The sequence below is a fragment of the Rhea pennata genome, chromosome 8 (assembly GCF_028389875.1).
Source record: "Rhea pennata isolate bPtePen1 chromosome 8, bPtePen1.pri, whole genome shotgun sequence".
NCBI classification, from domain to species: Eukaryota; Metazoa; Chordata; class Aves; order Rheiformes; family Rheidae; genus Rhea; species Rhea pennata.
Genome location: NC_084670.1, coordinates 32,592,894 through 32,611,265, shown reverse-complemented (window position 1 = coordinate 32,611,265; position 18,372 = coordinate 32,592,894). Strand labels below are relative to the sequence as shown.

Genomic DNA, 18,372 nt, shown 5'->3' with positions numbered 1-18,372 from the left:
CCAGGCATAGGTACAGCAGCTGAGCCCAAGGAGAGCACCAAATACAAGGGAAGTTGCTCCCGTGCAAGAGCCTACACAACCTTAATTTCCTTGTTCTCTTCCATATCCAACAGTTCCCCCCCCCCCCCCCCCCCGGCCAGTGACTGAAGTGGCACTTTTTCCATGGTGTTTCACCTTCACTGACTGCTGACAGCTGCTCCTTCTGGGCTTTTAGGTCCACCCACACTGTCCCTTCCTCAGCATGAGTGCTGTAAACAGTCACTATGCCCGCGCTAGATATCCATGCCATCGGGAGCTCCTTGCTTTGAAGAGGCTAAGTGCAGCATTTTCCCCACTTCTGGTGATAGCATGCAAGTTCTGGAGAACCTCACCTTCCCCAGTAGCCTAAATACTAACACATATTTTAAAAGGTGCTTCCTTTGAAGAGTTGCCTGGATAAAGTAAACCAACATTTCAAAAGCAGGACATGTCTATAGCTTCCTTAACGTGCCTTTGACAAATTCTGGAGCGTGTCGTTTGGGAAACGGCTGCGAAGAACCAGGATGGAAGTGCCATCCTGACAAACACGCAGGTCAACAGCAGAAGGATCTGCAGCCTCCAACCCCCAAAGACTACGCCCTACTACTTTTAAGTAATCCACTCCGCAACCAAAAAACAGCTTTGCAAGCAACTCCTATTCCGTATTTTTAGCTCAGTATATAAACCACATACACAGGCAGCAGAAAACCACATTTCAATTAACTGCACTGAATCTCTGCAATTTATTTAGCTCTATTTCAAACAAAAATCAGTTTCAAACCTTGTTCTGACTTCTCCAGAAAAATAATGTTTTTTTTTTAAACGTGAAGTTGAGTTACACAGGAAATAAAGGCTACACACAGACCTGGATGGAGAGAACATGGTTTAATTAAAGGCAAAGCTGATTTCAGCAGCTGCAGTTCTTGCACAGACAGACAAAAAACACAAAAAAAAGCTTACGACACAAACCAGTTTCTGTTGGGGTCCCCTTGCCTCGCTACCCCAGGCATCGGAGGGCGGGAGGGGAGTCCCAGCCGAGAGTCAGACGCATTCCTAACACCGGACGCTCATGCACAAGTGGAACGGCGCGGCTGGGACCCTGGCGCTGCCGGGAGTGAGATGGCTGAACCTGGTTAGCTCGTCTAGGGTGCAAGAATCAGTGACAGTTCAAACACTGGAATGTCGCAGCTGCCTGGGTGCACAGCTCAAATACACAAACTGGGAGGGCTGGAGAGAAGTACAGAGGGGTTTGGTTCGTATTACTACTGGGTGGGAACTTCACTGTTTGGACTTTTTAAAAGGAAATACATCTCAGAAATGCAACAAAGAACAGTGATGTTGCTTGGAGAATGTGGGGGAGCTGCTCATACCCTAGAAAGGGTATTAAGTCTCAGTCTTCCCTTTTTATATTCTTTGGGGGTGCCCGACTCCAGCGTCACTTAGGCTCCTGCATGTGCTTTGCTCTGCAGCTCTTTTCCAGCTCAGAGCTCCTGAATCATCACACAAACCCCTACTGCTAAACACAGCAAACGGACATTGAGATTGTTTCCGTAACTTTCCTGGGAAACCCAACAGAAATGCTGTCCTTTTAATGAAGCTTCCAGTCTTCCTTCCCCCTAATAAATAGCAAAGATTTCATTTTCCCTTCTGCACCTTTTCATGTACGAACAGCACTATGCTCTCTTCCGTGTGTAGGTTACACACGTGTGTCCACGGTGCTCTGAATTTCATTCTGGAACTGAAAGTTGGGGGCTGCAGCTGTGTGTGTGTTTGGGGGAGGGGGGTTGTCTGCAGAGCTGGTGTGTGCCTTTGGGGGGGTTGTACCCTCCACACTGTCCAGGCTGACTGTCTTCCTTACTCAGTCTTGCTGGACCCCTGATTACTTTCTGCAAGGTGTTGCACGTTGGTAATAAAACTACTAGCGCCCAGCAAAGATGGGATGATGGGGAGAGAAAGAAAGAAAAAAAAAAACATTGAAAGCTTTCTACCTACCTATTAAAATGAGTCAGGCTGTGAATGCACAGACTAGCCTCCCCTTTGTGGGGCTAGCCACTATGCTACAGTAAAATGTACAGGAATCAAACATTAATTTAAAACCCCATAGCAGTTAACTTGCTTGTCCAGCAGAGTGCTTCAATGCCCCATGTCACCGATTTATAGCTCAAACACCTACTGAGAGGAGGGCATTTCACACTAGAGTCTCTAACCCACGCAGGGGCTGGCCAAAGCCTTTGAGTGAAAGGTGAAGTGGTGTCAAGTGCCAGATTCTCCTTCATGAAGCTCCTTCGCTAGCCCAGGAGATAGAGCCTCACTTTGCCACCACCTACCTCTGACCAGAGCAGCAACTGGGGCTTTCATTGCTACACACTGACTACAAAGCACATCTGTGTACGGAAGAATTCAGTGTGATCTTACTACTGAGATAGTAATAATAAAGATGTTTAGGAGTAATTTCAACTACATTCTCAGTCAGCAAAGCAATCATTAATGGATTCCTATTTTATCTCCCCAAAGAGAGGAAAAGGATTGAGAAGTTCTCATTGGCTTCTCCCATCTGCCCTTCATTCTCAGCTTTTACTTCCCATGTGGCTGGGGACATGCACGATGGAGAAGGTGAGAGGCGGTGATATCGGGTTACTGAGTGAGACAAACAGCAGTTCCTCTCTCCCTCCAGAGGGCCCAGGGGTGGGAGAGTTCCTGATGTTGCTTTCTCGCGCTGCAGACATTTTGTGCACACTCAGTGGGTTGGTGGAGCACTTACGCCCTCCTGACAGCAACGAACAGAAGAGAGGGCTGCCACCTGCACAGGACTGTGTGGGCCAGTCCTGCAAACCCAACATGCCATGGTTTATGGAGCCTTCGTTTGCAAGGGTTGCCACCTCATTTTCAATGCGGCGGGTTCATGGTGCCTTGTCCACGTTGCTGCTTCTGCTTCTGCTGCATTAACAGCTGCTCCAGGGCTGAAGGGCCAGGATGCATCATGGAACTGGACCAGATGGACTAAAAACAAACAGTCACACTAGCACCTTCTTGCTCAAGACAGCTACCTTCTTACAGATGAGAAAGTAGAGACTGTTTCCCCCCCACTTCCCTTCAATACTCACACTTTGCTTATCATAAAAGCTATCCAGACATCAATGCCTTCTAAAGAAAGGTTCTCCTTTAAGATCCTTCAAAATCCTCATTACCATAAAGATGGATCCTACGTTAGCAATTACTAATTTTAGATCAGTCAAAGCAAAATTTTTATTTCTTCCAGTTCTGCCAACCTAATCCTGTTCCACAAAACATTCCAGAGCAGCAAGAACTGAAAAACTGTGACATCTTCCAGCACTGGTCACACCTCCCACACTGCCTGTGTAAGTGAATCTGCAAGAAAAATCTTTGATTTCTGCCACTGAACTCTGATGCGCAGAACACAGTGATGTACTCTGCCTAAAGCCCATCACTCCACCTTCCAGCCCCATAGATCAGCACCCATTTCCAAGCACAGCTTCCAGTTAAATATACCTTCAGGCTCTCCATGAGCACAGCTGAGGAGTCCTCCATAGGGGGACCCTGGGCTGCCCAGGTGCCACTGGGAGTGCTGGACTGGTGCCAGCTGTTCTCTGAAGACGATGTTGCTGGGAGATAGTCCAGACCGAATCCTCCCATTGCTAAAACAGGAAAAAGAGATAAGCTGAAATGAACTTAGCAAAATAAATGCCAACAGCTGGCTTCATGCAAGCCTGGAATCCAGCACTTGCCTGGCTTATCAGTTTTCCAGCGGTCTGCAATTCTCCTGTCTCTGTTATCTGGAGTCCCAATAGGTCCAAAGTTGGAGAAGGGAACAGAATTGTGGTTATGGGTCGGAGGGGAGCTTGGCAAGCTGCTGGGGTTGGAGGAGTGAGGAGACTGGCTGGCTGGTGTCGAATGATCTAGTGGTTACAAGGTAAGAGCAAAAAGGTCAAAAGAAATGGTAGAACTCTCCTCATTCTGCACTTTGTAGTGCTCCTGCCAATCCTGCCATCACTCAGTTTTCTCAATACTCAAGGTCAGTTTTTATACGCTCTCCATTACACGAGTGTAACGTAAAATGCCTAAATTCTGAGTGAAAAGTTTTTCACATCATAGAAGAACAGAATGGCTGTGTGTAATGCACACGTGTTTACCAGAACCAAATTCTTTCAGGAAACCCCAAGAAGGTTGGCTAGCCAACAAAGTGAGCTTTCTCCACATTTCAATCCTGAATGACTTTTCTCAAACTTAACAAAAAAAAAAGAGAGAAGAAAAGAAAGAAAAGAGAAAAAAAGAAAAAAGAAAAACCAACCCACCACCACACACATTCCGTCTCCCAGCTTGACAAATCTATAAAAACGACTTCCAACCTCAAGGAGTTTGCAAGCTGACAATTCAAACTGTTAAGCCTGTGAACACACGTTTTATACTCAAAGTCTGAAAGCAGTTCAGACCAGCACTAAATATTGAGCAAAGGAGAGGAGCAAGCATGGAAAAGCTTACCCACAGGCAGGACAGATCAATGTCTAAAGAAAATAGAGCGTGGCAGGACACTGTGGTCTTAAATGAGGAGAAGTGAGAGAAAGCTGGAAGCATCTAGTGCCACAAATCATAGCAGAACAGAAGTACTTTGCAGCTCCTTCCATTTCACCCACAATGATTACCTCTAGCTGGTGGCACAAATCTCACTATGACCAAGAAACTCACTGTAGAAGATGCTATTTTAAATATACTCATTTCTTAGCTGCAGTTGATTCTTTCCCTCCCCTCACTCTCTTCTGTATTTATAGTTAGCATAAAAGCATGACGTAACTATAATATGCTTTATATCTTTAAAGAAAATTAGTAAAGGAAAAGCTGGTTTGCTTTGTGACCTGCACTAAAGGAACAAAAGCTTTCAGATTTTCCTCAACACACTCTAGTCATCCATTTTTTCTCCTCTTTGAAAAATCCACATCATGAAATCCAGTCTTTCCTGCTTTGACTGAACAAGACTGAAAGCATAGAGATTTTTGAGTTATTAAAGCTCTACTCCCAAGTGCTTGTTGGGAATCCAAGCTAAAGAGATTTCAGGATTTAACACCTCCTAAAACTTTTATCCTGCTCAGCTACTTAAATTACAATTTAGATTCTTACGCTATAATAATTACAGAATCCCCTCATATTTCTGAGGATAGATTAAAAAACCCAGAGTCCCTTGTACTTTGTTAAGCAGATATTTTTTAATTTCCAATTACATTTAACTTGCAGCAGGTTCAGAATTATCTCAAATCCTCTTAAGTCACTGCACACAACAGAAATCATACCAAGATTACCTGAGCTGGCTGGAAGGGATGGAGACCACGGAGTCCCTTCAAAGAGAGAATAGAGTGAAGTCTCCTGATGGGCGACTGAAGGGGTGACTTCTGTTTTTGTGCTGGTATTCATGTTTTTCCCATAGACCTCATTGAACATGCTGTTATTTGGGTATCTTTCCTGCCAAAAATAAATTCAAGAGAATTTCAGTATCAGATTTATTTGCAACACTAATACTGTACAGAGAAAAAAGAATTATGAATCAAAATGCTTTACTGACTCCCTTTTTACTCCCCCGTTCCTCCTCCTCCTTTGAAGTTTTTATTTCATATAAAGTCCATCACATTATGCATCAGGACAAGTTTCTCCTAGCTGGACAGCAAAGCCTTCATAAGACCTTTAAATTCACAATGCTCACAGAACTGGGCCACGGCTATGCTCAACTCTTTGGAAGGGAATGAGTATTTCATTGCTTAGGAACAAAACAATTAAAATAAGAGACCTACACTAACCATAACTTCGAGAAATACCTAAGAGAAAGCTGCACATGAACTCAGCAAGATTCAACAGTATTTCAGGAGAATTATAATATGGGATGAAATTGGGGAAAAAAACACTAATTTTCAAAAAAGGTAAGATGCATCTTGCTGGTAAGAACTAAAATTAGGAGCTTGGATTTCTTTTAAGTTTGCCATTAATTTGAGCTAAAGGATATGCCCAGACTTCTAACACGCAACCTAATTTAATGGCAAAAGGCTGCAGATTTTGATCCTTACATACCTGATTAAGGGAAAAGCCACTGAGGGACAGGAAAGATGATGACTGAGACATCAATTCTGATGGTTTTTCCAGCAAGGACTTCTTCAAAAACAAAAAAGGTAAAAAGAGCAGTCAGTATCCAGTGTAGCGAACAGGAATAAAGTGTGCTACGAAAAACTCTCTAGCGGTTCTTTGTAACATTGAAAGTAAGATGGGGAAGAGAGGGGAAAAAAACAAAATAAAAACAAAACAAAAATCTTTCCCATATTTTAGCTTCAGTATCTTGGAGGATTCGAAAACAAGCTAACAAATGAAGAAAATCATTAATTTCCCTACTAACTGTAATCATTATCTTTAAAAAATACAGCTGACAACTGTATTGACAGAACAGCACTTCAGATCTCAAGTGTGATACTCGGCCTTTGACCGCTGCGACAGTCTGATATGCTTAGAGGGGACATGCTTACCAACAAAAAACAAAATAAAATAAAAACCCAACCAACCCTATGGCTGTGCAAAACCTGGTACAAACAAGGCAGGATCCTTTCCTGTGCTCAGAGGACAACCTCACATCTGATCAGTTCCAAAAAAAGTCCTTCTTGCATTCACACTAGCTCACCATGTCAGATATTTCTAAATTTATTCATCCAAGTAACAAAAGCCTGACCTAGATTCCTTTCAGCATTATCTTAATATCGAGCACATCTTTGCTTTGATCCTGCGAGCCCAGGACAAATAGCCTTGTTTGCCTGGTAAGTAGCTCCTAGCCGGTTAGAACTGCAAAGTGACAACTCTGTACTTTGAAAGCACACTTTAAAGGACATGCCACGTTCACGCTCTCCATAGCTGCACCGCTGGCACAGAGAAGTATTTCCTTCCATTTGTCCGCAGACAGCGACTGCGAGAGCTTCAAAGGAAGATGCTGGGGAAGCACGTTTTAGTTTCTTAGTGCAGGAATCTAATGAGACGGGACTGGGTGTCAGAAATGCTATAGGCTACTTGGAAATACATGTAAAATAACTGAAGAGGAGACTTATTAACCAGAGATCAAGCACAGTCACAAGTAACTGCCTTTTTACTACTACAGATCTGAAATACTAACATGTAATGAACATGCTTGTAGCCATACTAGAAAGGTACACTGTATTTTTAGAAGTAATTAATAAATTAAGCAGCTCAAAGGCCCTCTGGTTAGTGAGCTTGGAAGGTTTTAACCCATAAAAGTAAAAAATTATTTCTCAGTCTGTCAAAATTCACTGTATTTCTAAAAAAGCTTCCAATTATTTGGCCCATCACTTACAATTTCCTTTTAAAAATCACTCTGCTTTTCTGCAATCTCTTCTGCATTTAAAAGGGTAGTTTCCTGCCACCTTTATATAATTCTTCTGGGCAGATTAAAAAAAGTGCACAGTTCCAGTCTGACAGCTGCCACACCTGAACCTTCCATCACGCACACCCTCAGCCTTATTTCCAAGCCCTACAGCTGCAGAAGACCAAGTCTGGTGAACGAAGCATCCCTGGCTTCCCTGGGGACTGCATTTGCAAAGCAGTTGTTCTGACTTCTGAGGAAGGGAAAAGGCCTGGATTTGGCCCAAAAGCCATACGTTTTTGCATGCCATAGGCAAAGTCATCTCCCCAGTAACCCAGAGCCTTCGGCTTGCCTGACCTCTCCCATGGAGAATACTCAACGGTGGCGGGCGAGAAGCGGAGAGGAGGGATGGGGAGGAGAAAGGAATGTCACATTTCTCACAAATTTCACAGGAGAAAGATGCCAGTTAGAGTGAGAAGCAGCAGTATTAAGTCAAATACATACAAAGAGGCTTCGTCCAGGAAGAGAGGCGAGAGGCCCCAGCAGAGCTGGGTAAAGATCAGGAGGATTAGAGAAAATCAGCTCTTCCTCCTCCTCCAAGGCAGCCAGACTCTTTAACAGGTCCGGAGGAAGCAGAGGGGAGCTCTTGGGGTCCTAGTGACAGAAATGAGCACCGTGAGACAACAGAAAGCAGAAAGGTGAAGAGCAAGAACAGGCGTGGAGCGAGACTAAGCCCAAGCGGGACAGGAGAAGGCAGCAAGAGAAAGGCAGGCGATTGCAACAAAGTAAGAAGGCAGCATGCAAGGTGAGAAAGCAGAGCAACTGAAATGAGAAGAGGCACACGGAGAGAAAACGCTGAGCAGAACAGCGATCCAGCCACACGGCCTAACACATACTGGGAGGATCACTGCATCCTTCTGTCAAGGCAATGATACTGTCAAAACGATTGGAAATTAGTTAATTAAATGTTTCCCTCTGCACCAATGCCAAACACTGGATCTGTTTTCCCATTAAAGGCAAGGACAAATGTGAATTTATCTGGAGGGAAAAAACCAACCAAATTATTCTCCCATAGCAGAACTGTGAGTGATTTACCTTACAACTGAAATCATGTTTGCATTTTCCCTCCTCTTTTGTGCAGTTTAAAACCTGTAAGACTCACTTCCACTGCTAGGGGCCCTTAGTCTAAGGTCCAACTGACCCAGATCACTGGGCATAAAAACCCCTGCTGTACCTTGGCATGGGCTGGTCAAACCTGTCCATCTGTGTGCTGCGGGAAATGCCTAAACCAGAAGTATCACGGGCACAGCCTCCGTGCACGCTGCACTGTGCTTGCCACAGGGTAAAACTTCCCTTTGAGGCACAAGAACGGGATTGTGACCCCGACTCCATCTAAAAACCACAGCCTGACAGCAGGGTAGAGGCAGTCTCCTGCACACTGACTGGCTTTTCTCCCTGCAGGATAAGCTAAGGGAGCTCAGCTGACCTTTTAAAAATCCTGAGTGCATATACAGAGGCATAGCTGAGCACAGATTTTAAAAGGCCTCTGTTTAACTTTTCTTATAAATATCACCAAAAGCACTCCCAGACAGCTCCGGGACTGTTAACAAACAGCAGACTGCAGGTTTTGTAAACAGCAGCGTGAAGCACAACTGCACGAATAGAAGCAAAGCACACCACTAGTGCAGCCGAGACCTAAGGAAGCAGGGTAGGCAAGTTCTGCGGCTGCCTGGGGGGGATCTGCAAGGGAAGGAGGAAAAAAAGGAGGAGAGGACAAGACTCTTCCTACTACCCTTGATTTCTAGCTTCAGTCCAACTATTGCAGCCTCAGCCATTCAACACACAAAATATTATATGGGCACTACAAGTTCAAAAGGGTAAAGGTTAAAGGGTAACAACTGACAAAACCCCAAACCTGCAATTTAGTTACTAGATAAGAATTTTCACTAACACTGTCAACTGCCATGCTGCCCCACCTGCCAGGGTGTCTTCCACAAGAGGAGAGAGACTCACTACAGAGGGATTCGGATTTTTGGCCTTCCCCAAGGTTTTTCACCGTAGACCACTGTCACATCTATGCTGCATATGCCTTGCATCTACTTGAAACTAAGTTTTCTGGAGCCTGATCACAAACAAATCAACTGAAGTGGCAAATCGAGTACTGGAGTTGCTGGAATATCATTTAATGGTTTCCAGAGAGCAGTCCAATACCCAATTCCCTAGTAAATAAACTGCCAGAGGGTGGCTCGCATTGATCCACTTCAAGCTACAGGGTATGCCTAAACTGAGGAAACCACTAAGCTGCCAGGAATATTGCAGCCTCGCTGATTTTCACCATTTCTAACACAGATCCTTACCTCAAAGGCCATCCTGGAGACAGCATCCTGTTCTGGGCGGAAGACTCCTTGCCGTTTTCCCCTGCGGTCCATGCTAGACTGCTGTGCCATCACTCTGTTATCAGCCATGCTGTAGGAAGAGTCCCAGTAATACTCTGGCACCTTGACTTCTGAGGGGTTCTGGTTATATGGCTCCATTGGAAAAGGCTTCATTTTTTTCTCCAGAGGCTGCTGTTGCATCACAGGAGGCTGTAATGACTGTTCAAATAATTTTAGAGGGTCCTGGGCCTGAAGGTAATAGGACTGCTTTACAGGCATGATCTTCCCCAGCGAGCCTTGGACTTGAGGAGGGTTCCAGAGCTGCTTCGATGAGTCTGTCTGGGGGTACTGAAGCAGAGATGTCAGCAGGTAGGAACAATTAATGTTAACTGAATGCCCAACTTCATTCAAATTGATATTCTGGCTGATTAGGTATAGGTGCTCTGATTTGCTCTGTTACTCACTAAAACTCACAGTCTTGATGGGTACGTAATACTACTCCCTACTCAAGCTCTATGCCAGTGCTTGAGCACTATCTTCACTCTAATCCACCTTTACTAAGGATTTCCACACCTTGACTAAGGTACTGAACCAGTATTTCGCTACCCCAAACAGATGGGTCTCACCACCTCCCTTCTGATCATTCGCAGAGGAAGATTTTCTCAAGCACGATGCAAGCATGAAACTAGTAGGTGTGAGGGTAAAGGGAACCAACAGAGAAACCCACATAGCCAAAAAAGAAAGGCAAAGCGTGAGCGAAAATTCGAATTCAATCCTCATTACTCAAACAAGAAATCACACCTAGAAAGGCCTGTAACAGAAACAACTGATGAGAAACATCAACTACACACTTTGCCTACAAACAAATATGCAGAAAGTGGAAACCCACCTCCCTTTCCAGTAGGCACCTTCCTCCTAGCTACAGGATCATAAGCTCATACCCACTAAACTCCTACTCTTTTTCAAATCTGCCCCAGAGCTCCCAGATTAAAATTCCATAGTAAGGTACATAATGGGAGGGTTTTTAAAAGGTTATTCAAGAACGTAAGTCTTGAATATTGTGATGAATTTTCAGTAAAATTTAGCACATCATGTCATTCAAGCTTACCTGCTGGAATCCAGAGTGGTGCGGCGGGCTCTTCCCTAGGCCCTGCACAGCTTTTGTAGGGGACTGTTGCTGCTGCTGCTGCTGGGCCAGCGCTTGCACCTGCAACTGGCTCGCAGACTGTGCTGTTGCCTGAGCTGGTAACGATGAGAGGGGTTGCTGGGAAGGAGGTGGTGTTTGCTGAGGTCCCTGGGTCATGGGCCCTGGTCCAGAGGGCCGCTGCTGGCTATAAGGAATGTGGGACTGCTTCCCAGCTTGCACCTGGTTTCCTGCAGGTGAGTGAGCTGTGGGCTGGAGGAAGGTTCCTGGGACAGAAACGCCACCTGGGAAAGTGTATCCCGTGCTCATGGAGAAAGCCACAGGTGGGGGGACAACGTACGTCGGCGGTGGGAATCCTTTAAAAGATGAAAACAAGCCTTTACTCACAATTCCTGCCTCAAATGGCTCCACAGACAAAGCAGTGTTCTGCTTTTTCTCCCTCCACTTTTCACCTTTAAAAACACCAGGACAGAAAATACTAAGCACAGTGTGCATAAACGCAAGACGTTGTCTTTCACCTTTGCAAGTACATAGCTACGATCACAGGGGAATTCAGAGATCAGTCCTGAGTTTTCTTGCAATAATCCAGCCATTGGTAACAGTCAGCAGATCAGTATCTCAGAGTCAGGAGATCCTCCCCACTTTATCACCACCTTTTCCCTTCAGAAGTCTCGGATTTTTGATGCAGTACTCCTGAAGTTCCCACCCCCTCAATCACATTTTCAGACACTATACTTCTGTAGCACCAGAGAGAGAAGCAATCAATAAGTCTACTGCCTCTTCCCAAAGGATCACTAGTCTTAGGATTAATTTAGGCAGAATAATGGTAAGCAAACAATCCTCGTATCTGCAAGCTCAATTCCCTTCCTGCAGTTCACATTGTGAAGCCAGGTTTGGAAGGCAAGCTCTAATACTTTTTTCTGCAGGCTAGATCTTATTTTGACTTTGGGACAGGGAAGAGGTCCCTCTGTCTCATATTGAGCAATCATACATAGCAGCTGCAGTGACTCTTAGGGAAAATACAGCTTCCAGCTATGCAGCGCACAAAGACAGAGAACAAGGTATGACAGGGGCACTTCGTAACAAAGTGGAACACACAGTGGAACAACCACCACCACCACAAATTACAGCTTAAAACATGAGCACCACTACAAAAGAAACTGAGCTTTAAAGAGGAAAGCGGTATGCCTGATCTTTTATTACAGAGTACCACACACAGAGAATGCTTACTCTGAGCTAGCAGAAGAGTTTGTCATGGTTCAAATAGCTACAAAACTGCCTGCTGTGAGGCTCCTTGATCTTGTACCCATCATTTGAGAAGCAAGGTGGCAGACTTCACGACAACCCTTGATTCCAAAATACTAGGAATCTTACCTGTCTTGTTCAAATTCTGCTATGCCCCTTCTTTACTACTCAGTAAGATACTTAACATGAGAATTGTGTTCACTGAAACAGCTACTGCCCTGAGAGACTGCAATAACTTCCACTGTAGAGTTTTCTTCACAGTCAGCAGGAAATCACACTTTAGAAGAACACAAAACAAAATACCTGGCCGGCTCGGCAGGGGAGGGAAGGCTCCTGGGTGATGGATGGGGATGAACTGGGAACTGCTGGCCTGACTCGGAGTCTGAGTTACAGGCGTTTTCCTGGCTTCAGACACTGGAGTCTTCCTCATCTCGGTCTGGGATTTCACCTAATCCAAAAGAAAGCAGCACGAACTCAGATAATTTTTTCTGCGATTATCCACATCACTTCTCAAGCCAAAAATGAACTCTCGAAGTGTTTGAGAGATTGGTTTCTTTTTCTTACTTACCTGCAGCACCTTAAAAAACAAACAAAATACACCAAGTTCTTCCTAGGGAACTCCAACCTAATCTTAGTGCTGTAATATATGCACAGCCCCCTGCATATTATGAAATTCTTTCAACCAAGAGCACATATGACAAACAGCAGAAGTGTTGCAGTTTACCATGTAACTCCTGTATGTTCTGTTAAAGGAGCTGCACCAGTTAAAGGCAGAAAGAAGAACGTAACGTAATGTTTACCTGATTCTGCTGCAGTCTGGGTCTTCCTGGAGAGGAAGACAGAGGGGAAGACTACTTTCCCTTTCTGTTCAGCTCAGCAGAACTGCCTGGAACGCAAGATGAAGCAGGCAGGAAAAAGACAGCAAGCAAGGAACCTGGGCAATACAAAAAGGACCCAGGGAGCAGACCTGAAGCCAAGCCTCAAAGGTGATTGAAAGAAAGGGGTTTTATCAGGGTTCAAAAAAATAATACTAATAAATAATAGAAGACGACCGTGCAGGGTTTATTTCAACATTTAAAGACATTAGATTGAAAGGACTTAGAGGGCAGGTCCTTTCTTGTAAAATACAGTGGTAAAGGAGTAGATGCATTCAAACTTTTTTCTTTCTTGAATAATTCTGAATTCCCCATTTAGAAATTATGGAAGTGTAGTTTATTTTTTGTTTCATTAAAAAGGTAGGTTGTCAGACAGGGAGTTTGGGGTGTATTTTTGATCTGCCACTAGGAAAAGGCAAGAGGAAATTCCATCCACAGGCTATGGCTGATGCCAGGAACCATGAATGATGCAGCAGCCCCTGCTTCCCCTCTCATTCCAGTTCTCTTCTATTCACTATTCTTCACTATACTTCTATTCACTGTCCATTTTTTAATGCACACAGAGTTATGCATCATTTTACAGAAGCATCATAGAATTCAAAGACACTCTTCTCGCAAGGGGACTTTGAGACATGGAGAGTCTAGTCCCTTATAAACAACATTGCAATAAAACATTTCCAAAGGCAGCTTCCAAAAGACCTTCTACATGATTCAGAGATAATTTTTAAAAGCTAAATAATTAAAGTTGATTAACCCAATTAACCACCCAATTTAAACTGCTTGCCCTCTCTCTGCTTGACATCACTTCAAAAATATCAACACTACCAAAGCCTTACTTCTCTAGCTTTTGCTAGAGAGCTTGGAGAATAAGTTAACTGGAACTACTAGCTTTCCTCTATCCATCATAGTGTGGCATAAGCTAAAAAGAAAGAAATAGTCTGAGACTAAGTTTTAGAATACTACTGGCCTTTACTATAACATAAATGTGTTACCAGGGCTTGAAGTTACCAATCAAAATGTTGCCATTTCATCATTACCTCTGCACTGCATAAATATTCTGTGAAGCACAGTCGGAACATCTGAACAATAAAGTCTGGAGAAAACTTTAAATGTTACAGTGGCACAAACCCTTTAACCTACACCCACTGGGTAGGCAACTGGGAGTTGCCTGAAAGGATTGATTGTGATCTTGAGGGTTCTCATCTGGCACCTGGGAAAAACAGCATTTCACCACAGTGGCCACTTAAGGGTACTTTATCTTAAGCAATTTTGCATTTTACCTTTCATCACACCTAAGATCTCTTCCCTAGAGAGCAGAGAATCAATTTATGCCAAACTTTTGTGAACCTGCCTGAGCAGGCACGTATTACACTTTATTTGTGGAACAGCACTAATCACTTCTCTAACATTAACTTAAAAAAAACCTGCAACATTTGCAGCATTTAGAACCTTCAAAGTGATGAGCTATGGAGTAGATAAAGTTTAAATTGTCAAGGAAGGCCAAAGCAGAGCACTAGCAGACCACTACTTGTGCAAAACACACACCCTAACAGGGTGGGAAGCATGAGCTGGAGCAGGTCTGGGCAAAATACAGCCACTGAACTATGTAAAACAAAAGGAATTTCTTTATGCTGGTTACTGTGACAAAAACAGCTGATGGAACTAAAAAGTCAATAACTTCTATTCAACAAGAGAAGTCAGACCAATTTACAACAGAATACGTGGCAGTTAGGTTTGAAATAAGCCCTACAAATTCAGCAAAAACTTCAGACTAAAATAAGTAAGCTTCTGAAAAAAATTAATTGTGTTAAAGTAAAATATTTTCCTTATCAAAAAAAACCCATACACTTCTCAGAAGATTCAGTGGGTTTTTCCGACCCCAAATCAGGAATGCTGATGCTCAGGCTTGCAACCACACACCAGGTGTAAGCGAAGAATCTACTACCTTAACTCACCTACCTAAGAGACTGGTATCTGAAAACCAGCTTATTCTGAGACTCATGAATAATCACCACACAGCTTCTGGAGGCTACTTCCCTTCCCCGGCCCCGGCAGCACCCATGCAAACCCACTACCGTATCAGTCAGATCACACAGTCAATTCTGACCTTCCATTTCATAACAGGAAACAACCAGGAGCAGAACAACAGAAGAGATCCAAGGGTCTAAACAACACAAGCCAGAAAGACCGACAGAGCTGGTTTGTCTAGCCTAGTGTAAACAAGATCACAACACCACAGGTCTTCAGAGCAGTGGCGAAGAAGAAGAGTTAAGTCATTCTGTCAACCTGCTGTGGGAAGTAGCAGTAGGCTTACATGGTGGCAAGGGAGATGAAGAGCATTAGGAAGCAATTTCTGCTTGCAAGAATGGTGAAGAGTTGAGTTTCTCTAGGGAAATAATAGAGTCTCCATGACTATCACTAGAAGCCTCCAGATGTCACCTGGGAATGACTGAGAATAGCCAAAATACCCAGGTACCAATCAGAGGAACTCTGAAGTTCTCTACTCTTATTTACTGTGACTCTACGGAAGTGAAAACAGTAAATTCACACTTTCTATGTAATGCTTACAGAAGCAGTGGGGAAAAAAAATCATGTCTCTAAAGAGATGACTAAGAATAGCTGATCTGAAACATAATTTTGAACAAATGTCCTCAACACAGGATTATGGTTTGAGAATAGCAGCCCGCTTTCCTTACTTCCTCAGACAGCCACCTGACTGCATGCACAATACAGAGGATCTTACTCTGTACATACAATTGATGCTTTTAAGATACATTCAATTTATTCAATAAGCACAAGTCTGCTGAACCAAGAATGCAAAGTATCCAGTTCCTCCAAAACAGATCCTAGCATAGGTAAGAACATGACTAAGAACTTACCATGTGAGCTGCGTTAGTAGCCTGCATTATCTCTGGAAAAAATGCTGGAAGTCTTTGCTTTAAAATGTTAAAATAGGAACAAAGTCACCTTCACAGCTCCCTACCTTTTTTCTCCCAAATAACCTGAGACAGCAACAAGGAAAAGGGCAGAGATGACAAGATCACTAATGCTTGGTCTTTGAGATAGATGTGCTTCTATTTCTTACGCATGTCACACGTACTGCAGGAATCCCAAGGGCCCACAGGGAGAACTCAGCTGGCCCTAACACAGACAACATAGCGCCCAAGATGCAGTATCCCTTTGATCTAATGGCTTACCTGAACTGCCACGTTCTGTTTTCCTGCTTCCTGCATCTTATCCAAGCTGCATTTCTTGATTTCATTCTTTCTTTTATTGTTATCCTTCTTTCCATCATTCTTACTGGCTACAATTCCTTTGCTATAGTCCCTTCTTTCCCTACCCACATCTTTAGGTGGATAGATGCGTCCTTGCTCTCTGTTCACTTCCCGTGGCTTGATGTTCTCTTTGAATGTGACCATTGGTTTTTCTCCTGCATCACAGTTGTTGTTTAGACTTCTGCCAGTGGACAGAACCGATTTGAGTCCAGGGCTCCCATCTGTGGATAGTGGCTCTGCAATTGATGTTTCCTGCAAGGCGAGACTCTCTTTGGCTTCACTAGGGTCCTCCAGTAATAATTCCGGGATTTCCGTCAAAAACAGCAGCTTTCCTACCTCATTTTCACACTGAATCAACCTGAGAAAGACAAGAAGGAACTGAAGCGAATAGGAACAGTTTTTCAGAGTGACCCACCCGTCCAAGCTACAGAAGCAGAAAGTCAACATATCCAACGTGCATCTCAACCCTGGCCACAACAAGATGTTACATCTCTGAGCTAAGGGCATTCTCCAGTATGGCATAAACACCCACGATAGCATCCCTGCTACTCCTTCAACTTCTATTTCCATTTCTCATTTGTGCTGCAGTATCACTAAAAGGGCCTTATTAAATACAATGCTTTACTCCAAATATAATCTCTATTGTAATTAGATTGCAGAACAACTGCAGGCAGACTCACAGAATATGCTGTATTAGTACAGTCAGCATCTTTCATTCACATCATATCTAAATGTTTTGTAAAATAATGAGAAAAAGGGTTTGTCTCTGGCACCAGCAATACCTAAACTTTACAGTTGCAACTAAAACCACAAAAGCTAGTACTACAGATGTGCAATTACCTTGGCTGATTATCAGCAATCCATTTGCCTGTGAAGATCAGACGCTGTTGCCGTATCCTACACTGTTGCCCTTCCTTATCCCCTGTAATTGCTTGGTGGCCTTTCGAAAAATCCAAGTTCCTAGTATTGACATATGAGAGAGAATAATATTAATTACACAGTTACCATCTGCAAAATCAGGTAAAGAAACAATTGGTCACCATTACTCCATTTTAAGTTGTATAATTTCAGCAGATTCTATTCAAAACATGACAGTTATGGATGTCTAAAATACAAATTTACTTTACTAGAGAGGCTCTTTTCCTTTCTCCTCCAACCTTAAAAAAAACTTTTATATACACTTCACACTGACCAAAAGCCAAAAAAAAAAGTCAACATATCTAGTATTTAGTCAACATCTGTGCATACTCATCTTCTATTTACTTCTACGGTTAAGAGGCAACAACACTAGTACTCTAACATGGAAACAATGGAACTTACTAACTGATGTCAGGTACAAGAGAGATAGTTAAAAACAGAGTAGAAACCAAAGTTTTGGTTTCAAACCAAATATGCTCACAAATAGTTTTTGTCTAAAAGTGCTTCTTAAATCTTTCCCTTTCAGTTTACTAGTCTGAAGACAACAGAAGTAAAAAGAGTCATAAGCAATGTTATAAGCTTTAGTTTAGTCCTCTTTTCATCACAATTTTATTGGACCGGCATAGTCTCCATTTTGAAGAGGAAAATAGGTATTGAAGCCCTACACCGTTTATTACAGCTTTTTTGTAGAGATACCTACGTGAATCCAAACAGCAGCAAGTATTCATAAATAAGATACTGTAGGGAAGGTCTAGGTCTATCAAAGTAGTCACAGCAGCAAGAGTACAGCTTCCTTCACTCACCTGAATGAGGGTCTTAGAGCCAAGAATCCTTGCAACTCGAATTCTTCTGGAAGGGGGGTTGCTGGTGGACAGACAGTAAACAGCATAAGGAAAGCACAAACAAATCAAAACCAGCATTTTTAAGTAGATACCTCAGGAAGGTCACCAAACATAGTAAAGCCTTCTATTAACATATGGTCTGTACTGTACTGGCCCACACTGAAATCTGAGGAGCTCAAGAATGATAAAATAGAGCAAAATTCTGCTCAGCACTAGAAAGTATCATTTGCAAAGTGTTCATACACATCAATATTAGATGATTTCTTTCATTTTTGCTCTTCAACTGCAATTCCCCACATCAGCTACAGTTCCCACCTCTT

General features: G+C 43.3%; 1 protein-coding gene across 7 annotated transcripts in view; it reads right to left on the bottom strand.

The window, feature by feature from the left end:
- Positions 1-884: 884 nt before the first annotated feature.
- SMG7 (SMG7 nonsense mediated mRNA decay factor) overlaps positions 885-18,372 on the bottom strand; it is a 50,291-nt gene continuing 32,803 nt past the window's right edge. For 6 of the 7 annotated variants that reach the window (XM_062581041.1, XM_062581040.1, XM_062581043.1 and 3 more), the window contains 12 exons: positions 18,014-18,074; positions 17,133-17,252; positions 16,215-16,650; positions 12,446-12,590; positions 10,862-11,253; positions 9,736-10,101; positions 7,883-8,032; positions 6,091-6,171; positions 5,331-5,490; positions 3,765-3,935; positions 3,529-3,674; positions 885-3,018 (listed from right to left, as the gene is read on the bottom strand). In XM_062581041.1, coding sequence (XP_062437025.1) covers positions 2,905-3,018; positions 3,529-3,674; positions 3,765-3,935; positions 5,331-5,490; positions 6,091-6,171; positions 7,883-8,032; positions 9,736-10,101; positions 10,862-11,253; positions 12,446-12,590; positions 16,215-16,650; positions 17,133-17,252; positions 18,014-18,074 — 2,342 coding nt within the window. In that variant the 3' untranslated portion in view covers positions 885-2,904. The remainder of the gene's footprint in view (positions 3,019-3,528; positions 3,675-3,764; positions 3,936-5,330; positions 5,491-6,090; positions 6,172-7,882; positions 8,033-9,735; positions 10,102-10,861; positions 11,254-12,445; positions 12,591-16,214; positions 16,651-17,132; positions 17,253-18,013; positions 18,075-18,372) is intronic. The other variant, XM_062581046.1, reaches the window with a different exon arrangement.